Raw genomic sequence first — 23,710 nt, 5'->3', positions numbered from 1 at the left:
TTGCTGTATTTTTTGGATTGCTGTGTGAAGCTCTCAGTCTGAGCTAACCATGCTCTCAATTTTAATTCCCCTCAATTCCTGCAGTCTTCCCTCTTCCTATTTGTTTGTTTTTGTTTATGAGATGGAGTGTCACTCTTGTTGCCCGGGCTGGAGTGCAACAGCGCAGTCTCAGCTCACTGCAATCTCCACCTTCCAGGTTCAAGAGATTCTCCTGCATCAGCCTCCCAAGCAGCTGGGATTACAGGCACCCGCCACTGCACCTGGCTAATTTTTGTATTTTTAGTAGAGATGTGGTTTCACCATCCCACTTCCTTTTTACTAGACATTTGTGCCTTTCTAGATTCGGAAGTTGTGTATATGGTTAAAGTATGGTGATGAAAATGAAATTTTGAATGCTCAGTTTTCCAGTGTTTTAAATTTGCTCTAGCCTCATTCCAAAATGTGTAATTTCCTTTATGCAAACAGTGTGAATGTGTTACTGTGCTCAAAACACAAGCAAGGAGAAGATTCCCAGGCAGTTCCCATAATTTTTCTACTTCATTTCTTCTATAAGCAGTAAAAGGATATATTTGAGCAAGAATTACACTTTCATTAATCTATATACAGGTTTTCATGGAAGTGCACAACTGTTTCCTCTTTCTCTTCATAGTGGTTTAAAATAGAAAGTCATTTCTATTTTGTGCATGAATAAACTGAATCAAAATTTTCTTTTTAGTTTATGAACAGCCTGGGCAACATAGGGAGACCCTGTCTCTATTAAAAAAAAAAAAAAAAAAAAGCTGGGCATGGTGGTGCATGCCTGTAGTCCCAGCTACTCGGAAGGCTAAGGTGGGAGGATTGCTTGATCCCAGGAGATAGAAGATAAAATGAGCTATGATTACACCACTGCACTCCAGCCTGGGTGACAGAGTGAGCCCCCCACCTAAAAAAAAAACTTATCTTGATAATTAACACATAAGGTAAGTAGAGGCGGAGCTGAAGTTTCTATCTGACACCATTTCTATCCAAGGCATTAGATTACTTGAAGTCAAAATGACACAGGTTAAAAATGAACAATTATGAAAAGTTACTCTTTTCATATACCATTTGATAACTAGAACACTTCTTTTTTTCTGCTAATTCTTTCAGAAAAGCTGCTAGATTTTGAAGGTAACTAATCAACTGATGCCAATACAGACTTCTGGAACATGGATATTGATTGACATTGACTCTGGATAGGCAGTCATAAAGTGCTTTCCTTCTTGTGTTATATGCATGTAAATGTTGGCTAAATTGCAAACTATCAAAAACACAGTCTCCATCCATGTTCCTTGAGTGGAGGCAGGAATGTGTTTGCAGCCACTTTACAGTCCAAATGTGAACTGCAGAAAGTTTTCAAGTTAATGTAAGTTTACATTTGGAGTTTATATTTTAACTTGTCAAACTTTTATTATTGACTTGTAATAATAAAGATTTCACCTGCTGCACACATGGTTCTTAAAAACAATAATTTTATTGATGTTGGGCCAACTTCTAATATGCTAGGAGGAATAATCTGATTTTATTTAGACTAATGAAATCCATAATTTGCAAACATGCCGAAGCTTTGCTTTATAGTAGTTAATTATAAAATGCACTGAGTGAATCTCTCCACTGTGAAAGACTCCAGTGTGCTTCCTAAGCTAAACTCAGGCAACTTAAAAAGTTAAGACCAAATATTCAGCTGTGACTTAGGAAGTGGTTGAGACGCAACAGCAAAGCCGCCTGTGTTTTGGTGTGGTTCCAAGGTGTTCCCTGGTTGTGCTGATCTGTGTGTGACTCTGCTTCTGTAGATGATGAGATTAAACACGGCCATATTTTGAAAAGCTGCAGAGGTTCTTGAAACACCACAGACCAAATCCAAATACAAACTCAGATGTCCAGGCTGGCTGTAAGATGTGAAGTGAGAAGGAAACTAGGATTAAACTTGATATTTGCCCACAAACCCATTGCTTTAATCAACAAGCAGTTTGGAGCAAAGCCACACTATGTCTTTCTTGGCCCCCAAATAAAATGTGGGAATAAGTTTTTGCTATATGTTGAACAATATTGAGATATTTTGTGTCTATTGTCAGTTTTTTAAAAACTTAATCCCAATTCATGTTTCTCTAGGGAGCAACCTATAGATTATCTGCCACATGTGTGGAAACCAGCAAATTGAAGTTGGCATAAAAAGTAAATCTATCACACACTTGCTGAGTGATTTTTTTTTTCTTAATGTTTAGGAAATTTCCTTTTGCCTCCCACATAAAGAGTGTCTAGTAATATCAAAGCTTTTTGGCTGGTGTGGTGGCTCATGCTTATAATGCCAACAGTTTGAGACAAGCCCTGGCATCATAGTGAGACCCTGTGTCTACAAAAAGTAAAATAAAATCAATCAATCAATAAATAAATAAATAGCCAAGGGTGGTGGCGTGCACCTGTAGTCCTAGCTAGTCAGAAGGTATAAGGATCATTTGAACCCAGGAGATGGAGGCTGCAGGGGGCTTTGATAGCACCACTGCACTCCAGCTTGGGTAATAGAGTATGACTCTCTCTCTCTCTCTCTCTCTCTCTCTCTCTCTCTCTCTCTCTCTGTATGTGTGTGTGTGTATGTGTGTGTGTGTATATATATATATATATATATATATATATATACACATACACATATACACACACCACTGATTACTAGAATACTCATAAGTAAAAGTATATAACAATCCCAGAATATCAATGAGGACAATAAAGTTAGCTGACAACCACTGGTCCTTTGATATATGTCAAGCACGTATTCTAATCACTTTGCATGTTTTATATCATTTAATTCTTACAAAATGCCATGAGATAAGTACCATTAGTGGGTCACCCAAGAGAGAGAATGAAGTTAACACACAGGGTATTTCGAAACCCATCTAAGGTCAACAACTAATATACTGCTAAAGTGAGATTCAAACCCAATCCATCTGGCTTCAGAGCTCAAGATGTTTATACCCTTCTAGAATGTTTTTTTAGACAGTTTTTACTTTAAAGGCTATAATTCTGAAATGGATTCAAAAGGATATTGTCACAGCTAGTTATAAGGTGAAAAAGTTAGAGTTTCTTCCTTCCAAATTACATAATTGATACCACATTTACCGTTCATGTTTAATGTTTTGAAATGGGAGTCAAAGAGTTTTATCACATCTATGTAAAGATTCGTGTTTGAATAAGCATGCATGATCCAATGATTGGAGCTCATGGTTCCCTTCTTCAAGAATTCTAGCTTCTGATCCCATGTGAGCAGTTGACTCACTTTTCAACCCCTGGCAAGACCTTGCACCTCCATAATCCCAGCTGGAAAATTAGGTAAAGTAAAAACATGACCTCATTAAGAAACAGATGCTTCATCTGAGCAGTGCTTTCCCAAATAAACACATTACAGAGCTTCTTGTGACATTTTTTCAGGATGTGGTACTGTGTCCCCTTGACCATTGGTCAGTTTGGGATCAGGAGACAAGAGCTTGAAATTCTGTTTAATTTGCAGACCAAAGTTTAGAAAAACAAACAATTTCCTTCCTGAGGTTAATGTTCTAAGTCAGCTCTAGTTGTACAGTAATACCTGGGTTGAATAAGAAGCTGAACCAACAGTTTCCTTTAAAATGATGTGTCTTCATCTGGCTACACATTATCACAGATTTTCTAACACCAGATTCCCTTGTGAATTCAAGAAAGCAAGGTGTCCTTTAAATCTGTATTGGGAATATCAAAGATGACATTTATTTTACAAAATGTTACCCCTTTGCCAATTAGAAAAAAGGATTTTCATACCAGGAAAGTTATCAGGTGGCAATTTGTTTGCTATATCTGAGCTAACAACGTAACTCAAACTCTCAGCCCTATAGACTTTATTCTGACATAATTTATCATTATATTTATTTTCTTAGATTAATTCAAATAAACTCCTTTCTGGTGTTACTTGCTGACAGACACTCAGCATGACTGTTGTCTGTTGTGTTTAAGACGTGATTTAACATCTATTAAGAATAGGTCAACATCATCTAACACAATTTACACCTTAGCTTTGACTAATTATTTCAAACAGCAAAATACAGTTCTGGCCGGGCGCGGTGGCTCACACCTGTAATCCCAGCACTTTGGGAGGCCAAGACAGGTGGATCAACTGAGATCAGGAGTTCGAAACCAGCCCGGCCAACATGGTGAAACCCCGTCTTTACTGAAAATGCAAAAAGTTAACTGGGAATGGTGGTGTGCACCTGTTACGGCAGTTACTCAGAAGGCTGAGGCAGGAGAATCGCTCGAACCCGGGAGGTGGAGATTGCAGTGAGCTGACATCTTGCCATTGCACTCCAGCCTGGACAACAAGAGAGAAACACCATCTCAAAAAAAAAAAAAAAAATACAGTTCTGAAGCATGCACCACTTGGAAAATACTCGTGGATTAGACGGTTGCATTATTCTCTGAATTTCACTCTGGCTTCTGTCTCCCCTACCCAGTTAAAACCTTATTTAGCATATAAATACAGAGGCCATTAATAAGGGCATCTATTACACAAGTGTGTTTGGTCCTTAATTGCCTCAGGGTTTTAGGTGAAAGGCTTCCAATTACATCATCAAGAATTAAGGATAACTGAGAAAGATAGTATTGTAAACAAAATTGCTCAGGCAAGCTGCTTTTCGATCTTTTGCATGTCTGCTGATTATAAATGGTCCTAAACACAAATACTAACTCTTCCCTAAAGCAAGACTTCACTACCTCTGCTTTAAATCCTGACAGCAGATTGTTACCTCTGAACCCACCTCTGCCTTTTGTCTCGCTAGGAGTTTCACGTCCTATTTTACTGAGGGAGCTTTCTCAAATCTTTGTCAAAATGGCTTTGAGTCCTCCCCACCCTTCCCTTGCAGCACTCTGACTCTCCAAAAAGAAATCTTTCCCTTCTCCAAGGGTAAGGATTGCCATTCTATGTGGATATCTCAATTTCATCCCCTGCCTCCTCTAAAACCTCACCCGCAACTAACTCTGTTTGCTCTGTATTGCTTTAAAAACTCATCATGTAATACAATTTGATGTAAACAACAAATTAGTTTTGGCATTGTACACATTTTCTCCACACTCTTTTATATTCTTCGTGTGCTGTTTTTTACTCTCTGGGACAGGGATATCTAATCCTCTCTGCTGCTAATGCTCCTGGGGTCTGCTTGTCCAAGAAATGCTTAATCTCCAAACCACACCATTCATTTTAAACATCTCTGTGAATGATTTATGAACAACCTCTTCCTGAAAAGGCAGATGTCTTCAAAGCCATTAGCTTTTCCAATTCCCCTCCACAATCCCTACTTGAAATACCCAGTTGTCAGCTGTGACATTGTATTTTAAATTCCCTGGATTCTGGATTTTCTCTAGTAAGTTAGCTTTCAGTATCATAGCGTGCCATCTTTACCGTGAGCACTCCTTTAAAATTGCTTATACTTTTGTATACTTTTGCTTTTTCAAGGCTGATTTCAACTAACAGTAAATGTCTTAGCGTAATCGATTGGAGGGCTCGAATTAGAAAATACCACTCCTTTGGCTGTTTGCAGCCTTTAAAATGTGTGTCACGTCTTTCCTGAAGAGCATCCAAACATCCCTCACATTGATCTTCCCTTTCATATCCTGTCCAGCTCCTGAAGGGAAGTCACATGGTTCTTTCGCCATGCCCTGGTTCCAGCTATGCTGGAACTGGCTGCCTGTTAACTTTGGGTGCTTAAGTGTTCTTCACATTGCGCAGGACTCTCGCTGCCCTTGAGAGAGCATGCCTCTCCCAGACAGCTGACAGGCTTTCTTCATGGAGGACAGAATGTTCATTCGCCCTCAAAAGAGACCATCTCTTTCTGTTGACTCTAAGCAGTCTGCTTCGGCCTGACTTTTGGAGATCTTACAAAATTCACATCCCTTTGCTGAGGTGAAACGAAGATGTGTTCATGCTTGAATGGCAGTCTTTTCCAGTATAATTTCTTTTATGCATCTTCAGTGGCAATTAAGTTTCAGTGTAAAATGAGTCCATTTGGGGAGCATAAAAGTCATAATATTATATTAACGAGCATTCCGAAAGATTCATAAATGATGCCAAAATATTTAAAAATTAAATTGACTTGCTTACATAATTGAACCCTTTAAAATTATATGCTTCATCTCTCAGTTTGAAAGACAAAATGTAGGTACTTTCTCAGGCCCCTCAAAGTGAATTTCGTGTCTGCCATGTTCCCTATATTTTAAATCAGAATTCTAAAATCTACCCTCCAAATGAAGTGAAAATCTCTTGATACAATAATAAAAAGGCATATGGAAAGTGCTATGTATTTATATAGATTTGGAGGAAAAGACAATTACTCCATTAAATAAATACAAATATCATATGAAGTAGAATGCATAAGTCACAGTTTTTAAGTATAAAACCTGGATTCAAATAAATATTATGTTGCAGAGGTCACTTGGGGACACTTTTCTTCTCTCTTATGCCAGAGGAAAAAACTCAAGTGTGAAATTTCCACCCATATCCCTCAGTGTTAACTGATAAATCTTCTATCTCGGAAAAGTTCAGGAAGTGTAGAGTGCATTATCAACAAGTATTTCATGTACTAAGTAACTTTAAGTCGTTTCTAATAATATATGAATGAAAGATTCTGGTTTTCTTTTCTTTTCTTTTTTTTCTGTGAGCTGTGAGTTTCTTGAAAAGCTTAACAAACCACTCAAAAATTAGATGAGCCGCTGCTAATTTCCTTTGCAAGTTAGTTGGGACATACTTTATGTATAGACTATAATGCACATTTATGCTACTGAACAAACAAAATGTTAAGTGATGGTGGGAGAACTTCCCAGAGAAAACATGTTAGCCTAGTAAATACTGTTGAAGTAAATATCTGAATAAATAACATAAAAATGTGGAGACTTGGAAGGTCACCAAGCCCTAACCATTTATTTTCATCCGTAACAGCAATCAGTTGCTCAGTGGACAATTTTGTTATGAGGTGTTGGTGACTTAACAAGTTGGCCCAAAGTAGTCGGAATCTAAAGTGAAAGATTTCATCTCTGTTGGGTTTTATTGGTGCACACTGGACTCTGTTGCTAGAATGGCCAAAGTTTTCTGCTTTTGGCATTCAAGAACCCAAGGAGAATGTAGTCACCAATTTGCTACAGTGTTTCCTGCATTTGTTTTAGTGGTTTGTGTATGATTCTAGAAAGCTTTGTTAAAAACACTACCCTAGGATGATTTGCTGTCTACATTTTAGAGTATGTAATTGCTCAAACTACTGTCCTAGATGTTTTAAATAGCATTGTAAATTTGTTGGGGAATATCATTTTATCCTTAGACTGCATGAAAATTGATCTTATGTAATAAAAAGCAATTTACTTGGATTATAAGAATGTGATTATGGGCTCTGTAAAATAATATCTAGCTTGACTGGAACTGCAGAGAACATGTTTGAGAGGCTTAAGCACAAATATTACCTGGCTGAGTGGTTTTGAACAATCACAGCAATCACTGGGGAAACCCAGGTGTCCTTTCTTCAAGCTCTCAAACTCCATGTTATTGGTATTTTAGACATTTTAAAATGTAAATGGGTATGTTTTCAAAATAAGCTGTATGTTTGTGACAACAGTAAACTCATAACTCTCTAAATCACCAAAAGAAATGAACGGATGAAGCAAGCTTAGTTGTGCATGAAACAGGAAAGTTCCTCATTTCACTTATCTTTCTTTGTCTCCCCTAGTCCTCCCTTTTATTAGCCACCTATTTACTTGACTAAGAAAATAAGTCACTGACATTCAAAAACCATCTATTAAGTGTTTGCAACTTGCACAGCACTAAATTCAATACAGAGGTTTCAACAGTATATGGGAGCAAATGCACTTTGATCTCATGGGGCTTGATCAGAGAAGGCAGAAAATTAGACAATCCAAATGATATGTGGTGAGGGCTATGACATAATCCCACAATTGTCTCGCAAACTCTAATTCTAAATAAGGCTTTGTTTCCACATGTCATTAAGCATATGTGATCCAGATGAATTATGGGAACATCTACTCTTTAGTTTTTCAGTTTCCATCGAAATGTTCAGCAAAAGCAACTGCTACACTAACTCCATGCAACTGTTATTTCCCCGGAGGTCCCGTCTCTGGGTGAGAAAGCAGTTAAAGTGAACTCATCTACAATTAGGAAAAAAAATCAAGCCCTAGCATAATAGTCATGGAAAAAAAGAAATACACAATCACGGATTATTTACACTTCCTCTATTCTCTCCCTTAGGACATCTACTTGGCCTCTCCCATGACGATTCCAAATTCTGTGAAGAGACCTTTGGTTCCACAGAAGATAAGCGCTTAATGTCCTCCATCCTTACCAGTATTGATGCGTCTAAGCCCTGGTCCAAATGCACTTCAGCCACCATCACAGAATTCCTGGATGATGGCCATGGTAGGTATCATTTAGAACACAGGCTGAGAAACAAAATATGGGATTCTTAGGAGTTTGACTTCATTATATCCTCATAATATTCACCTTGCCCTCTAAGACAATAGTTGTTTGGATAATGTCAGAAGAAAGACCAAGGAAATTGATCATATGTGGGTATGTACTGCCAACGTCCTTGGTGGCATTTTAGCTATGGTATTTTGGCTTTTGAATTGAAAAAGTTCAAAGGAGAAGCAGTGTGGAAGACCACACAGAATGCCTAGCTAGTGCCCTGAAAGTCTGGCTTTTATTCCTTCTGTTACCACTAGCTTCCTGTGAGAACTTTGGCAGACATCTTGGTTTCCCTGCTATTAATATGACTCTCAGAATTATTTGTTACATGCCTATTATAGGGGTGCAGTTAAGGTGTAGGTGACAATTCTACTGGATTCTCTTTATGGCAACATAAACCTAGAAGAGGAAGCTTTCTAGATTTGCACTGACTAGAAGAATTTGGTTTTATCCTGATAGCAGATTCTCCTGAAAGCAGAGTAAAAACTGCAGAACAGAAATAGAAAAGCAATCTCAATGATGGGAAAACACTTTAAGAACTTCAAAAGAAACTCTTGGCTTTATCCTTTCAATACAATTCAGGAGCACAGCATATTTTATTAAATTCTATAAGACTAGGATTAGTGCTGTAAATTATATTAAAATACTGAGGAAGTTACAATTTTTAGAAATAATAAATTCCGACCCCTAAGTAATCTTTGAAACAAGCTGTTGCAAATTTCCTAGCATTCTTTAGTACTTTAAAATAATAAAAACACAGGAGGATAGATGCATTGGCATTGTAAAAAATCTTCAGACATTATGTAGCTGAAATTTCCTATCTTACAGAAATGGACATATTCTCATTTATTTTGTGTTCTCTTAAAATTTGTGTTTCTAAAACCAGTAGTTAAATTGAATGTGACAGAAATTATTGATCATAATAGTTTTCTACAAAATTATCTCATTATATAGGGTTCAAAGTTGAATCATCTATGAAAACTGTCTTTTTCCCACTTCCACAAAGTTTATGACTTAATGTCCCATAACTTTTTAGTATGTTGACTGTTTTGAATTGTGGCTACATAATACCAGAACAATTGAAAAATTCAAATTATTTCAGACATAAAGGCTGCACAGTTCTCTGATACCATGGAGCCAAAATATGTTCATTAACTCATTCTTGCTCCATTAGTGGTGAACAGGTAAAGATTTAGCCGCCTATTACTATATATTTGTATGTCTCATTTTGAAAAAGCAATCTGGGTCCAGCTTGGTTTAAAATATATCTCGATACAAAAAAAAAGTTCTTTTTTAGCTGAAAAAAATATCTCAATAATTTAAAGACTTGGAAACAACAATAAGAATTAGTGTATGAAGCTTTTCTTTTAGACCAATAATACAATGGTAATTTTATGTTTAGCTCAGTTTACATTGTGGATTAAATGCCCATAAAGTCCTAAAGTAAATGTGACCTTATTATCATCCTATCTATGTTGATCAGGTCAATGTCTCATAAAGTCCTTCTTGGGTGGAATCTTAAGTCTCCACTCATAATATTGCTTTTCTGTTTTACTTCTTTTCAGGTTTTCTGAAAATAAAATAACATTAATATTTTATTTCAAAATCACACGTTACACATTCCAAGAAGTTGAGCTAAACCTTGAATCACTAAATGAATGGATTTAGTTGCTAAGGCAGCAAATACTTATGGCTAAAATGAGACCAAATTTTTTTCCCTGTGCAAGTATTAGGTCAGCTAATTACAATGCTGGGGAGAATTTTGTTCCTAATTTTGAAATGATTCATTTATTTCATGTTTATGGAATTTGTGATCTTAATTTCTATGCAGTAAATATGCTTTCGGCATTGTCTTCATTTTTTTAACATTAATTCTATATTTAAAGGAGTCCATGCTCTGATTTTTTAAAGATTTTATAACAAATTTACATATTTTTATGTCTCTGTTTCTGTTCCAAAGGACTCAAGATAGAGAACAATTAAGGACATACTTTTAATAGAAATAGATCTTATTCATTTGCACTAATAAAAATGTATCTAAATTTCTCATATATATTAAATAAATTCAGTTACCAAAATTCATTGAACAGAAAATGCTTATAGTTTACTTATTTAATTTATTTCCTCCAATCTAGACTTTCTCACTTTTGAATATGTTGGTTTGGTTAGGCAGCCTTTCGTTTGGATAAAAATAATCCTATTTTATCAGTAGCTTATAACGTGAATAAAGTGATTTCAGAATAACAAAAACCAAAGAAAAGCAGTGTGGCACAATGACAAAGCTCAGTTATATCTTATTTCGTTTCAAAAGAGCATACTCAGATTCAGAATTGAAACAGTGATACTCCCTGTAGTGCTATTATTTAAAGATGAATTGAAATAACTTAATAACTTTTAAATTGTAACCAAAAAGCTGACTTAAGTCAATGTAAGTGAAAGTGTGACCATAGAAACTACTAAACCCGGCCGGGCGCGGTGGCTCACGCCTGTAATCCCAGCACTTTGGGAGGCCGAGGCAGGTGGATCACAAGGTCAGGAGATCCAGACCATCCTGGCTAACATGGTGAAACCCCGTCTCTACTAAAAATACAAAAAAATTAGCCGGGCATGGTGGCGGCGCCTGTAGTCCCAGCTACTCGGGAGGCTGAGGCAGGAGAATGGCGTGAACTCGGGAGGCAGAGCTTGCAGTGAGCCAAGGTCACACCACTGCACTCCAGCCTGGAGGACAGAGCGAGACTCTGTCTCAAAGAAAAAAAAAGAAAGAAAGAAACTACTAAACCCACTTTAGAGATGATTGAGGTTCTAACATTTCAACTGAAGAGCATGGGAGAGAACTAAGAAGACAGTCAAAGCCCAAGATGATAGAATAACAAACAGATGCATCTTTGTTAGAAGACTAAACGATGTCACAAAACTCTATTATAAAACCTTTCAACTTTACCCGTAGGAAGATACTCAGGCTTCCACTCAGAGCCCATTTATTCATATTTTACAGTTCTACCATTTTTCTGTTCTAATTTTCTAGGTCACTCAATTTTTTAAGCAATAAAATAGTCATGAGGGGTGAGAGAGACTTTAGACAGGTAATCTGAGAGGAAGAAATGATATTATTTGACAATAAGAGAAAAGCTGTAAACAGCAGCCTAAGAACATGAAAGGCACAGTGGTCTAGTACCATTTTCTAAAGGTCAAAACCCCTATCTCACCAACACGGTCCCTCAAGTTAGTGCTATATTTCAGCATGATACAATAACTGACACACAGAAAAAAATGATTTTCAATTATTTAGGAAAGTTAAACTGTGGCCCCTATAAAGGCAGAAAAGCAATTGCTATTTTTTAAGCAGGTAATCTCACAACACATATACAATTTTTTAATGGTACCTAAAGAGTACATTATAAATGGGTATTCCATTTATGTCTAATATCTTCTCCCTCCCCCTCTCACCTTCAGTTATACTGGAGAAATGAGGTCAGAGAGTAAAATTAAATTCAAAGCATTTGATTTATTTTTAAAATTATTAGCCATAAGTAGCTGGACATTTGTAGCACTTGTCCACTGCCAAATGTAAATTCATTAGTACTGAGTGTTTCCTGATTTAGCTCCAACAAGAAATATGCAGCAATTAGGTTATGGTTGAAAAACCAGTGTGTGCTCACTCTAAAGTCACTGTGTCTGCAGATTTGTGATTCAGAAAAGGAGAAGCCATGTCTCATGGGACCCCCCTACTCCCAACCTTGGCCAAGATACTTGTAGACATTCTGCAGTGTTTATACAAGCTAGCTCTAGGCAAGCTGGCTAGGAGTATGATCCTCAAAAATAAAGGTAAGCACTGGCAAAGAAATTGTGCAGTGAAAGCAGGTTATTGAATTTCCTTTCTCAAATGCTTACTAACCTTGAGTCCAGAAAAGATAGCTGTGCCTGCTGTATCCCTGAGTCCATGGTGCCAGATGATGAGAAAGGCCACCACTTATGTAGATACAGCTCAAGAACACTCACAACATAGGTTGCTAAGGAAAATCTATAGATGGTTTTGAAAATTCGTCATGTAGTGTAAAGAGCTAAGTTTACAGCCACTTACTGAACACAGAAATTTGCACATAAAATGATATTGGAAAACCAGTTCTCTGAATCTTTTGTTAAGTATAGACTATAAAGCCAGCCAGGAGAGCTTAACATCAGTTTTTAAGGTGGAGTTAATAAAATTCAAAGCCAACACTATGGTTGTATCTTGATTTTCATACTAAATATGCTCTTTAATAGAGTGTGCAAATAAGACATATAGTTTAAGGCCACGGTGACTTTTATTTTTAAAAACATTCCTTTATCCTCTATCACAGGGAATCTTAATTTCCTTGCCATTACATCTGCTAAACAGTATACCTAATGCATCTAACAGCTTCACACCCAGACCCCTTGAATTACTTTTTGACAATTGTCTGGTTTTTGGAAGTGCTCTTGTTCATTCTTATATCACTGGGTCCAAAATGAGTGATCAAAGAGCAGGCAAATGTACCCATTTATATTTTAACGTTAGACATTCAAGGAAAGACCTAAAAGCAGAGGGCCAAGGGTCGTGAGATGAAGAGAGGAAGCAAAGGGAGATTGTAAGCAGTGGTGTTAGGCTTCTTTGGATGAGTTTCATTAGGAACATTAATTGATTTCTCCTAGATCATGAATATTTGGGTCATGCTCAATTTCATACCTGAGTATTGAAAAGGAAGAGAAGGTGGAAATAATTGTAGTGCTAGAAATAGGGAAGAAAAAATTGAAAATAATAAAGAACAACAACTTTGAGACCAGGCATGGTGGCTCAAGCCCTGTAATCCCAGCACTTTGGGAGGCCAAGGTGGGCGGATCACCTGAGGTCAGGAGTTTGAAACCAGCCTGGCCAACGTGATGAAACACCGTCTCTACTAAAAATACAAAAATCAGCTGGGCATGGGTGGCGCACCCCTGTAATCCCAGCTACTCAGGAGGCTGAGGCAGGAGAATTGCTTGAACCCGGGAGATGAAGGTTGCAGTGAGCCGAGATCGTGCCACTGCACTCCAGTCTGGGCAACAGAGCTAGACTCCATCAAAAACAACAACAACAACAACAACAACAAAAAGAACAACAACTCTGATAATTTTGGTTCACCATTAATATGAGAGACAAATAGTACTATAAGTCAGATATACAAAACTAGAGATTTTTCTGTTACATTTCCTGGAGGCATGGCATTCCTTCCATCACCTTTAGTGGAATTCTGCCAACACGTTTTCTTACTGGTTCATCTCAAATCACAGCGTTTTACTTTTTATTTTTTTGTCTTATTTTAAGCATTTAGTTTAACATGAATGGTAAAACATATATGCAATATGCACACATTCCTATTGACTTTCTTTTCTTTCTTTCTTTCTTTCTTTTTTTTTTTTGAGATGGAATTTCGCTCTTTGTTGCCCAGGCTGGAGTGCAATGGCGTGATCTTGGCTCACTGCAACCTCAGCCTCCCGGGTTCAAGTGATTCTTCTACCTCAGCCTCCCGAGTAGCCTCCCGACTACAGGTGCCCGCCACCACGCCCAGCTAATTTTTGCATTTTTAGTAGAGCTAGGGTTTCACCATGTTGGCCAGGCTGGTCGTGAACTCCTGACCTCAGGTGATCCGCCCGCCTCGGCCTCCCAAAGTGCTGGGATTACAGGCATGAGCCACCGCACCCGGCTTGACTTTATTTTATAGTCTATCTATTTACATATACACAATGTTAAAACAAAAGAAAAAAAGGAAGAAGGAAGGAAAGGAGAGAGGGAGGGAAGGAGAGAAGAAGAAACTTGCCAATTTGTAGAACAGACCAAACACAAAATGTTCGCAGCAAGGCCCAGATCAAATTTCAGACTACGATGAATTAAAACATATGTGAAGTAGATGTGAAGAAGTGGTTGAGAATAAAAGTAAAATAGGTTAAGAAAAACATCAGCAGTAGGTTGGATGCTTCCAGAGGTCACTAGAAATGATACTGAAAGGTTGATCAGTTTCCCTTTTTACTCCTTCCCCAAACTGTATACATTTTTTAAACATAGAAAAATGTATATCCAATCTGTTATTACTTAGATTTTAAACATTTTATACTGTGAGATTCAGACTTAGACTCTGTATTGATTTTTGTTATTGTTTCTTGCCATCATTCTGTCATTTGGTAGAGATGCTTGTACCTATTTTGTTGCAAAAGGATGTAATTCAATGTAAAAATGAAATCATATATACTTTGGCATAAACAGAAATTGATGCAGCTACAAATCCTAGTACTGAGAATGTTGGCACAACACATTAATTGCAATTCTGAAATAAGTTATTTTATTTTAAGCAAGAAAAGGTCATCTCCACATGTATGACCTCTAAGGGAAAATTATAGAGCTGATATATCTTATTTTTAATGGAAAGCTAAAGTGTTACTTATTTTTAAAACTTATACTTCTAAGTTAAGCTTTTCAAAGAGATGCCACATCTTGAAGTCTCCTTATTGGAAGCCAATTTCAAATTGTTTGCATTACACATTTCTTTTCACTTGTCATCTACTAGTGAGGTAGAACAGGTGTCAGTGACTGTGTATGCATAGTCAGGTGGTGAGTTATTTTGACTCCAGAAAAATGAGGTAGATCCATGCCTTGTGAATGCGTACACGGTAAAGATTTCCTAACTAATATTTAGTTACCCAGTCCTATAGTCTGTGCTTTTTAGTAAAACTTAAAAAAAAAAAAAGTTTCTTAAAACAGCACTTTTGAAGAACTGGAAAACATTCTTGCAGACTCAGAGATTTGTTGACAGTCTTCTAACATCAGTAATCTGCCAGGCATCTCCTGGTGTACACAGTACTTCTTTTTTGATTCTGCAATGAAGATAATGTTTTTCGTGGGGTTCTGAAGCCCTAATCGCACTCTGTCTTATAAACAGAGCTTAGTGAGCTTTTACTATCATTCTTTCCTACTGACTTGATGTTGATGTTTTTCTTTTAACTTGGTGTTTTTCTCCCAAAGTTCTCTTTGGCTGGATACTTATTTTTAATGCTTTTCCTGGCTTGCCTTAAGAAGCTTTACCTCTCCAAACATTCTGGCTCAGAAGTTTAACAGGAACTTTGCTCTTTATTCATTTTCATATAATGCCCCCAACACAGATTGACAAATTCTAAGGTATTCACTTTGAAGAAATTTGAATGCAGTCCTTAAAAATTTATGGTATACTTAAAATGTGCTGAATATTCGATTTCTCAGTGGTGCATAAGGATTTGAATATGACTTTTTGTTGAATAAAAAGAATAACTGTAATACATCTAAAAGACTGTGAAATATGCTGGGATAGAACTACCATTGCTTTGTATTTTTCTGGTCACCCTTAATCTCTTTGTTAGGTAATTTCACATGTACAGTATCACAGTGAGAAGAGAAGCATTATGCAGATCTTGAAAATAAATTAAGGAGAGGTTAGCTAACTTAGCCAGCAGCATTCAACCATTTAGTGTTTCACCAGAGTAAGACTTCAGACCGGGTGTTTCTTCCATTAAGCTCAATATCCACTGCTTAAAGGATCCTTACACATGGCTGCCCTTCAGCAATACAATCAGGCAGCTACTCACATGCTAACAGAAGCCATCTGGCATCAGAAGAGGAGGGCAGGCTCCGAGCATGAAACCATAACAGCTGTGTGACCTTGGGTAACTGGTCTGCCTCTTACGGGCCTCAGTTTCCTTATCTGTAGCATAAATAAAATATGCACTAGAATCTGCCTGATGGGGCTGTGGTGAGGATTAAATGAGCTCATACGTGTAAAGAATGGAGAATAGTGTGTGTAACACATATTTGTTATTTTTAATTGCTATTATAATAATTGTGTAAATCCTAAAATCAAGTAAACAGAAAAATACAGAAACAGATGGACAATGTGCATGCACGTGTGTGTGACAAAAGAAAATTAATGATGTTAACTCACTGGACAGGGATTCTTAAGGAAGCTTTTGCAGGGAGGGGAAGGAGAGGACGAGGAAGCACATTTAAGGTTTTGGATTCTCATCGTCCATGTTCCAGCTTCTATGAATCCCCCATCTCACCCCTCTGCCTGTACACCCTCATACATGATGCAATGAGATGCCCACCTTGCTTCAGCAGATACGCTCCAAATACTCAACAAATACCAATTCCATTAAATAGATACAAAGAGAAGAGTATAAAGACTAGCCTAATCCTAAATGATCAAAGACTATTTTTTCTTTTTTCACTGCTCCTTTGTTCTGTGAATCTTGAAAGCTTTTTATTAAAATTTTTATCAGTCTGGGAGAAATACTTTATCTCCTTGACTTTATTGGGAGGCCTTCAAAGGTAGATCTGGGTCATTTTTCTGTATTTCAGATACCTAGTGTGTTTTCTAGAACATTGTAGGTGCCGAACAAATGCTTGTCGAGTGACTGTAAGAATGAATGAGGATCCAGCTTGGCTATTATTTATGGAATTAGTGGAAAGGAGACATGTGATAGGCACATGGGGAAGGGGTGAGTTAGAAATGGGTAATGGGTTATACAAATAGAGTGCCAAAGGCAAACTCTGTTTCTCGAAGTAGTCAATGTTTCATTATCATTATTATTATTATTAAAATTCACCATCTAATTTCCTCTAGGTCCATCCCAATTTCATTTAGCGCCTTAGCACAACGGCTATTTTCACAAGTAATCATTACAAAATCATTTTATTTCATCACACCCCTGCCAACCTCACCTCTATTGTCACAGACACTCCGGAGCGTATCACTCCTGAGAACCCTGGAGGGTATTGTGCGTCGGAGGAGGCGCCCAGCCTTGTCCCCGTGGAGTCCCTCTCCAGAGCATTACACTGCAGATCCGTAGGTGCCTCGTGCTCCAACACCAGCCAGGGCATTTTATTTTTAGATCCATGACTTTAGCGGTTTGAAACCTAAACACAGAGCCGTGGTCAATCTCAGATATTCTTGTAGGTAACTGTTTGCTGGACCAACCACGAAAGCAGATCCTGGGCCCCGAAGAACTCCCAGGACAGACCTATGATGCCACTCAGCAGTGTAACCTGACATTCGGGCCCGAGTACTCCGTGTGTCCCGGCATGGATGTCTGCGCTCGCCTGTGGTGTGCCGTGGTCCGCCAGGGCCAGATGGTCTGTCTTACCAAGAAACTGCCTGCTGTGGAAGGGACGCCTTGTGGAAAGGGGAGAATCTGCCTGCAGGGCAAATGTGTGGACAAAACCAAGAAAAAATATTATTCAGTAAGTGATTTTCTCATCAGTCAGGGCCTGGAGGCCCAAGAAGTGAAGTGCATTCTTGTGATGGGTATGGTCACTGTCCTCAGGTTTTATTTTCTGATTTAAAAACTTTTCATTTTGAGATTTATTTACGGCTTCTTTTACTCGCAGTAGCCATTCTCAGTGATCCGAGATTTACTGGGGAAAATGCAGATACCAGGGATTTCTTTGCAGTTTACATCTTTTAACAAATACTCATGTAACTCAGATTCTGTCTAATTGAGACCCCAGGCAGGAGCCTATTCATTGCCTTTGGAAAGTTTACTTTCAAACTTCTCTGGCTGAAGTTATCAGAATATAAGTATTTAAATTCAGTAAGGAGGTAATAGCAGAGCTGATACATGTGGTCCTTGTACATATTTGGTGAGCTCCAAATGGTCACTTTTTTCCCCTTGACAATAAGTTCATCTAAATTTAGGAGCTAAAGTAACTTATGGCTGCTCCGGGAAAACACATCTGCCACCATATACACAGTCCACTTCAGATCAGCAACTGCCCTGTTAATTTTCAAGACCTGAGTAAAATAGGTGCTCGCTCTCAACCCACAAGATTTGCAAAGTTCCTAGAAGAGAATTATCATGTGCCCATTGCCTGTATCTTTCCGGGGCATCACCCAGCCATGCACCATCAGATAACCTGACACAGTCAGCCAGAGGCAATTCACAGATTCCCTCAGCAAAGCAGCTGATCAGATTCTTCCTTTCGGAATCTCTAAGCTCCCTCCCGGAATGTCTCCAGAGAAATAGACTCGGGTTGCCATAAAAGGGCTCTTCCTTCCCTAAGGGGTGTGTCTGCATGTATGCCGTGAGCGCACTTCAGTATCTGTCACATCTAATTAGGAATTAAACCAAGTTGGGTCTGGTACATTTATGTACGTCACAGAGTCAGTCACAGACAGGATGTGGGTTGTCAACAAAGGGACCGCAGAGTTTTACTGCTAAACAGATGCAAACACAAATAATGACCAGTGCCATGCAGATCCTTCAGCATTATACGTTTCAATAAAGATCCAAGATCAGAGTGGACAAAAAGTTACCATGCTTCAGTGATATTAACAGAGATGGACCAAATCAGAAGACATAATTTACAATGGCCCATAGAAACCAGGAGGTAATCTTTGTGGTGTGCTCAGTACTTAGGATGACGCTTTCAGATCTTCTAGTGCTGGAGTGGGGGTGGTAGAAAAGATGGATTGCTTAACACTGGAAATGTATTGTATTTCCAAAGCATGATCATGTTAAATTCAGTGAAAATATAACTGTGTCTGTGACAAAGTTTCTACTTTGTCGTTAAAAGCAAGTGATTTCCAAATGCACATTTTGATTGTTTTTCTCTCATCTGAGTTAAAATATCTTCTATTTTCAGACATCAAGCCATGGCAACTGGGGGTCTTGGGGATCCTGGGGCCAGTGTTCTCGCTCATGTGGAGGAGGAGTGCAGTTTGCCTATCGTCACTGTAATAACCCTGCTCCCAGAAACAACGGACGCTACTGCACAGGGAAGAGAGCCATCTACCGCTCCTGCGGTCTCATGCCCTGCCCGCCCAATGGTACGCTGCTCCCAAGTGTCAGCAACCATCACATGCTACATGTCATTTGTATTCTAGCAATAATTAATACAGGAGGCTGGGGAAATAATATTAATCTTAAACTGCGCAGTTCCACCAATATGCAGATCAATAACAAACACGTATGTGAATTTTATTTTTTTTTGAGACAGAGTCTTGCACTGTTGCCCAGGTTGGAGTGCAACGGCACATTCTTGGCTCACTGCAGCCTCTGCCTCCTGGGTTCACACGATTCTCCTGCCTCAGCCTCCTGAGTAGCTGGGATTACAGGTGCACACCACCACACTTGGCTTGCTATTTATTTATTTATTTATTTATTTATTGTATTTTTAGTAGAGATGGAGTTTTACTGTGTTGGTCAGACTGGTCTCGAACTCCTGACCTTGTGATCTGCCCACCTCAACCTCACAAAGTGCTGGGATTACAGGCATGAACCACCATGCCCATCCATATATGTGATTTTTAAGTTATTATTATAAGCAACAGAGTATTCAGAGAACTGGAATAAAGAATCACCATTTTGAACTCTATCTATGGATAAAATCCATCAGTACTATTGAGTAAAGAGACTGTGCAAAAAAAAAAAAAAATTTTGCATCTTACCCTTAAAATTAACTATTTAAACCCACAAGAATAGATCTAAGTTTCAGAACTGACAAATAATACTGTAACATGTTTGTTTTCTAGGTAAATCATTTCGTCATGAACAGTGTGAGGCCAAAAACGGCTATCAGTCTGATGCAAAAGGAGTGAAAACTTTTGTGGAATGGGTTCCCAAATATGCAGGCGTCCTGCCAGCGGATGTGTGCAAGCTGACCTGCAGAGCCAAGGGCACTGGCTACTATGTGGTATTTTCTCCAAAGGTAACTACACACCAACTGTGCAGAAGCAGTGGGCGTACTGGTGGAAATTATTTGGTAGAACGAAGCCTGCGGACGCAAGATGTAAACAGCTATTAGTTTGGGGTCAGTTAGATTTTGGAAGGTTTTTATTTTCATCTCTATAACTTCTATATTTTCAAACTTTACACAATGAATAAAAATTATTTTATAAACAGAACAAGTAAATGTTTTAAAAGCTATATTTAAAAGGTGTAACTCCCTGTCAAGGAAGGCAAAGTGTGGCCTTAACTTTAAAGTAACCATGAAAACAACTAGTATTTCCTAAGCACCATTGTAAAGGAGACTCCAAGGCAAGAAAACTTTTTCTATTTTTCCATGATTTACTTAAGAATTCCTTTGATGAGCCATGGAGATGGGTTTCAAGATCATATACCTTTGCCTGAGGCTTTTGAATAAGTCAAGAACCCTTAATATGAATCAATGTCCCTCTAGTTACGTATAATATTTGTATGAAACATGACTTATTTTTCACAAGTGAGCATTTTCTAAATCTATAGCAGAGTTTTATTCTTATGGTCAGTGTTATACAGCAATTTACACATTTATAAACAGTTGCTACATTTAAAATCACCTATGGCTGAGTGCAATGGCTCACACCTGTAACCCCAGCACTTTGGGAAGCCGAGGCGGGCTTTCACATGATGAAACCCCGTCTCTACTAAAAATACAAAAATTAGCTGGGTGTGGTGGTGCATGCCTGTAATCCTAACTACTTGGGAGGCTGAGGCAGGAGAATCGTTTGAACCCGTGAGGCACAGATTGCAGTGAACTGAGATCACACCACTGCACTCCAGCCTGGTAAGAGAGCGAGACTCTGTCTCAGAAAAAAAATTACCTCTGAAACTTGGCCTTCAGATATTTATGACATGTTATTGAAAAACAAGCTAATGCCCAATTTATGTAATTTTTTAAATATCATGTTTTTATTAGAAAATAATGCATTTTCATTTAAAAAATTACACAGCAGTAAAAACATAAAATCACCTGAAAATACCACCATCTACAGAGCTATTAACCTGATGAAGTATATTCTACTTCAATTCACACACACACACATTCACAACATACACACATGTATAAAAAGAGTTTTCTATATACATACCTATGAAATTTACAGGCTTATTTATGTATGTGAGTGTATATATATTATACTCACATGCACAAGCCACAATCTATGTACACACTGTTTTATAACTAGCTTTTAAACTATACACTAATCCCTTTATTCAAAATATATTCAGTCTCTTCCAGTAAGTCCGTTCATCTAACTTCTCCAGACTCCTTTTTCTATACTAATTTGGTTGCCTCTATTTCGGTGTCTGACAGTTCAACACACAATAGGGAATGCTCTCCAGCCATGACATAGTTTTGAATGGCAAGTTTAGATTTTCGAATTTGTCATTATCATAACAACTATGCAACAGGAAGGATCTTTGCATTCTCAAGCCTGCTTATATTCAGTTCTGCAAACAAATGATAGTCCAAAACCCTAAGTCCAAAACACTTTTTTCTATCATAAAAAGCCAAGATGGTATCGTGAGAATGTATTATGCATACAAAAACGAAGATAAGTACCTTGTGTCTCCTAACACATTCAGAGGTAAGCTTAAGAGAGAAACTGTGTAACCTAGGCTTATTGTAATCTGCTGTCTGGCAATATGCCAAGGATTTTTCAGTTAGATACTTCCAGAAACTATGTTTTTTGGCTTTTTTTTTTTCAATGAACTATGTCCATCAAATTCAAAAAATCACAAATGAGACCTTACTAGTTGACCAAAGGAGCAAATACTGACGCACACGTTTCCCACTGCTAATGTGTTTGCCATGATTCAGGTGACCGACGGCACTGAATGTAGGCCGTACAGCAATTCTGTCTGCGTCCGGGGGAAGTGTGTGAGAACTGGCTGTGACAGCATCATCGGCTCAAAGCTGCAGTATGACAAGTGCGGGGTATGTGGAGGAGACAACTCCAGCTGTACAAAGATTGTTGGAACCTTTAATAAGAAAAGGTAATGATAGAACCTTTGCCTTTGTATGAATTGAACAAAGCTTTAGACGCTTGCAAAATTGGTAAAGGGGGGTTCATATTACATCCTAAGCTATGTGTACAAGGAGGTCTAACGTGGCTCTAGAAACACATTTTAAACATGAGAAGGAAGAGACAGGAGATGAATAAAACTCTGGTTGCTCAGGGGTAACTCATGACGCCTCTGGAAGCAGATAAACTGCAGTAGCCATGGGAATCAATAGCTGGCAGAGTCGGAAAACTGAAAAGAAAGAGTGGGTGACATTCCACTTTAGTGATATGTTGCAGATCTATTGTTATTCCTAAAACATAATTTAGATAAGGTTGGCTGGTTTCGATCTTAACTGTAGTTTCAAAAACAAATTCTCCTTACACTGTGTTTTCCTTAAGAAAACATTTCTCCTTGCAAAATGTAAGTTCATGGCAGTGGTGTGGGTAACAATCCTAGTGAAGTATCCTGGTTTATATCTGCTCTCTAAAGAAATACATACAGCAGTGTCTGTCTCCTGCTTCCTCTTGTGGCCCTAGATTACACTTTTGCTTTAAATATTCAAGTTTATAAATTACCAATTTCTGGCATAAAACATGCTATCAGGTAGGATGACTGGGTTGACTAGAGTCTGGTAAAACACAGGCTTGCTTTTCTTCCCAAACCACTCTTAGGCTGAGTGTTATTAGTCAAAGGTATCTGTATTCTTGATGGACGTGCTCTGTTGTCTGTAATTTGAGAGTAATATGCAAACCAAATTAACAATAGGATTTATTAAAATAATTTAAAATGTTAATGTAAAAACTGTAAATTTCCTCTGATGCGATTTGAAACTATATGGCTGAAAAATTTATTCTGAGTTAAAATAGGCATTACTAATTCTATTTGCTAATGAAATAATTATTCACCCAATTGTGTTAGACCATCTATGTCAAAAACCCTGCATGCCCAATTATAGCCTGCATTTTTATATGTTTCAAAGGTATTAAACACCTTGGAGATGATCAGTCCAACTTTCTGTTTTAAAAATGAGATGGACTCTGAAAATATAGGAGTTAGTCAATTCTCCACGGCTGATGACTGCCAGAGAAGAACAGACACCATAACTGAAATCCTAGAATGCACAGGTCACTTTGAAAAAAAAAATAGAGAAAGAGAGAAAGAGAGAAAGAGAGAGAGAGAGAGAGAGAAAGACAGAAAGAAGGAAAGAAAGAAAGAAAGAAGAAAGAGAGAGAAAGAGAAGAAAGAAGAAAAAGAAAAAGAAATAAAGAAAGAAAAAGAAAGAAAGGAAGAAAGAAAGAAAGAAAGAAAGAAAGAAAGAAAGAAAGAAAGAAAGAAAGAAAGAAAGAAAGAAAGAAAGAAAGAAAGAGAAAGAAAGAAAAGGGAGGGACGGAGAAAAGAAAGAAAGGAAAAGGAAAGGAGGGAGAGAGA

At 37.9% G+C, this 23,710-nt stretch overlaps 1 protein-coding gene across 1 annotated transcript in view; it reads left to right on the top strand.

Moving 5' to 3' along the window:
* LOC105472795 (ADAM metallopeptidase with thrombospondin type 1 motif 5) overlaps nt 1–23,710 on the top strand; it is a 49,768-nt gene that overhangs the window by 15,049 nt on the left and 11,009 nt on the right. Inside the window, exons 3-7 of the mRNA XM_011726328.3 lie at nt 8,282–8,449; nt 17,476–17,759; nt 19,161–19,344; nt 20,050–20,225; nt 22,098–22,273. Coding sequence (XP_011724630.2) covers nt 8,282–8,449; nt 17,476–17,759; nt 19,161–19,344; nt 20,050–20,225; nt 22,098–22,273 — 988 coding nt within the window. The remainder of the gene's footprint in view (nt 1–8,281; nt 8,450–17,475; nt 17,760–19,160; nt 19,345–20,049; nt 20,226–22,097; nt 22,274–23,710) is intronic.

This window comes from Macaca nemestrina, chromosome 4, assembly GCF_043159975.1.
Source record: "Macaca nemestrina isolate mMacNem1 chromosome 4, mMacNem.hap1, whole genome shotgun sequence".
Lineage (NCBI taxonomy): Eukaryota > Metazoa > Chordata > Mammalia > Primates > Cercopithecidae > Macaca > Macaca nemestrina.
The sequence above is the reverse complement of the archived record's forward strand: the minus strand, read 5'-3'. Positions and strand labels throughout refer to the sequence as shown.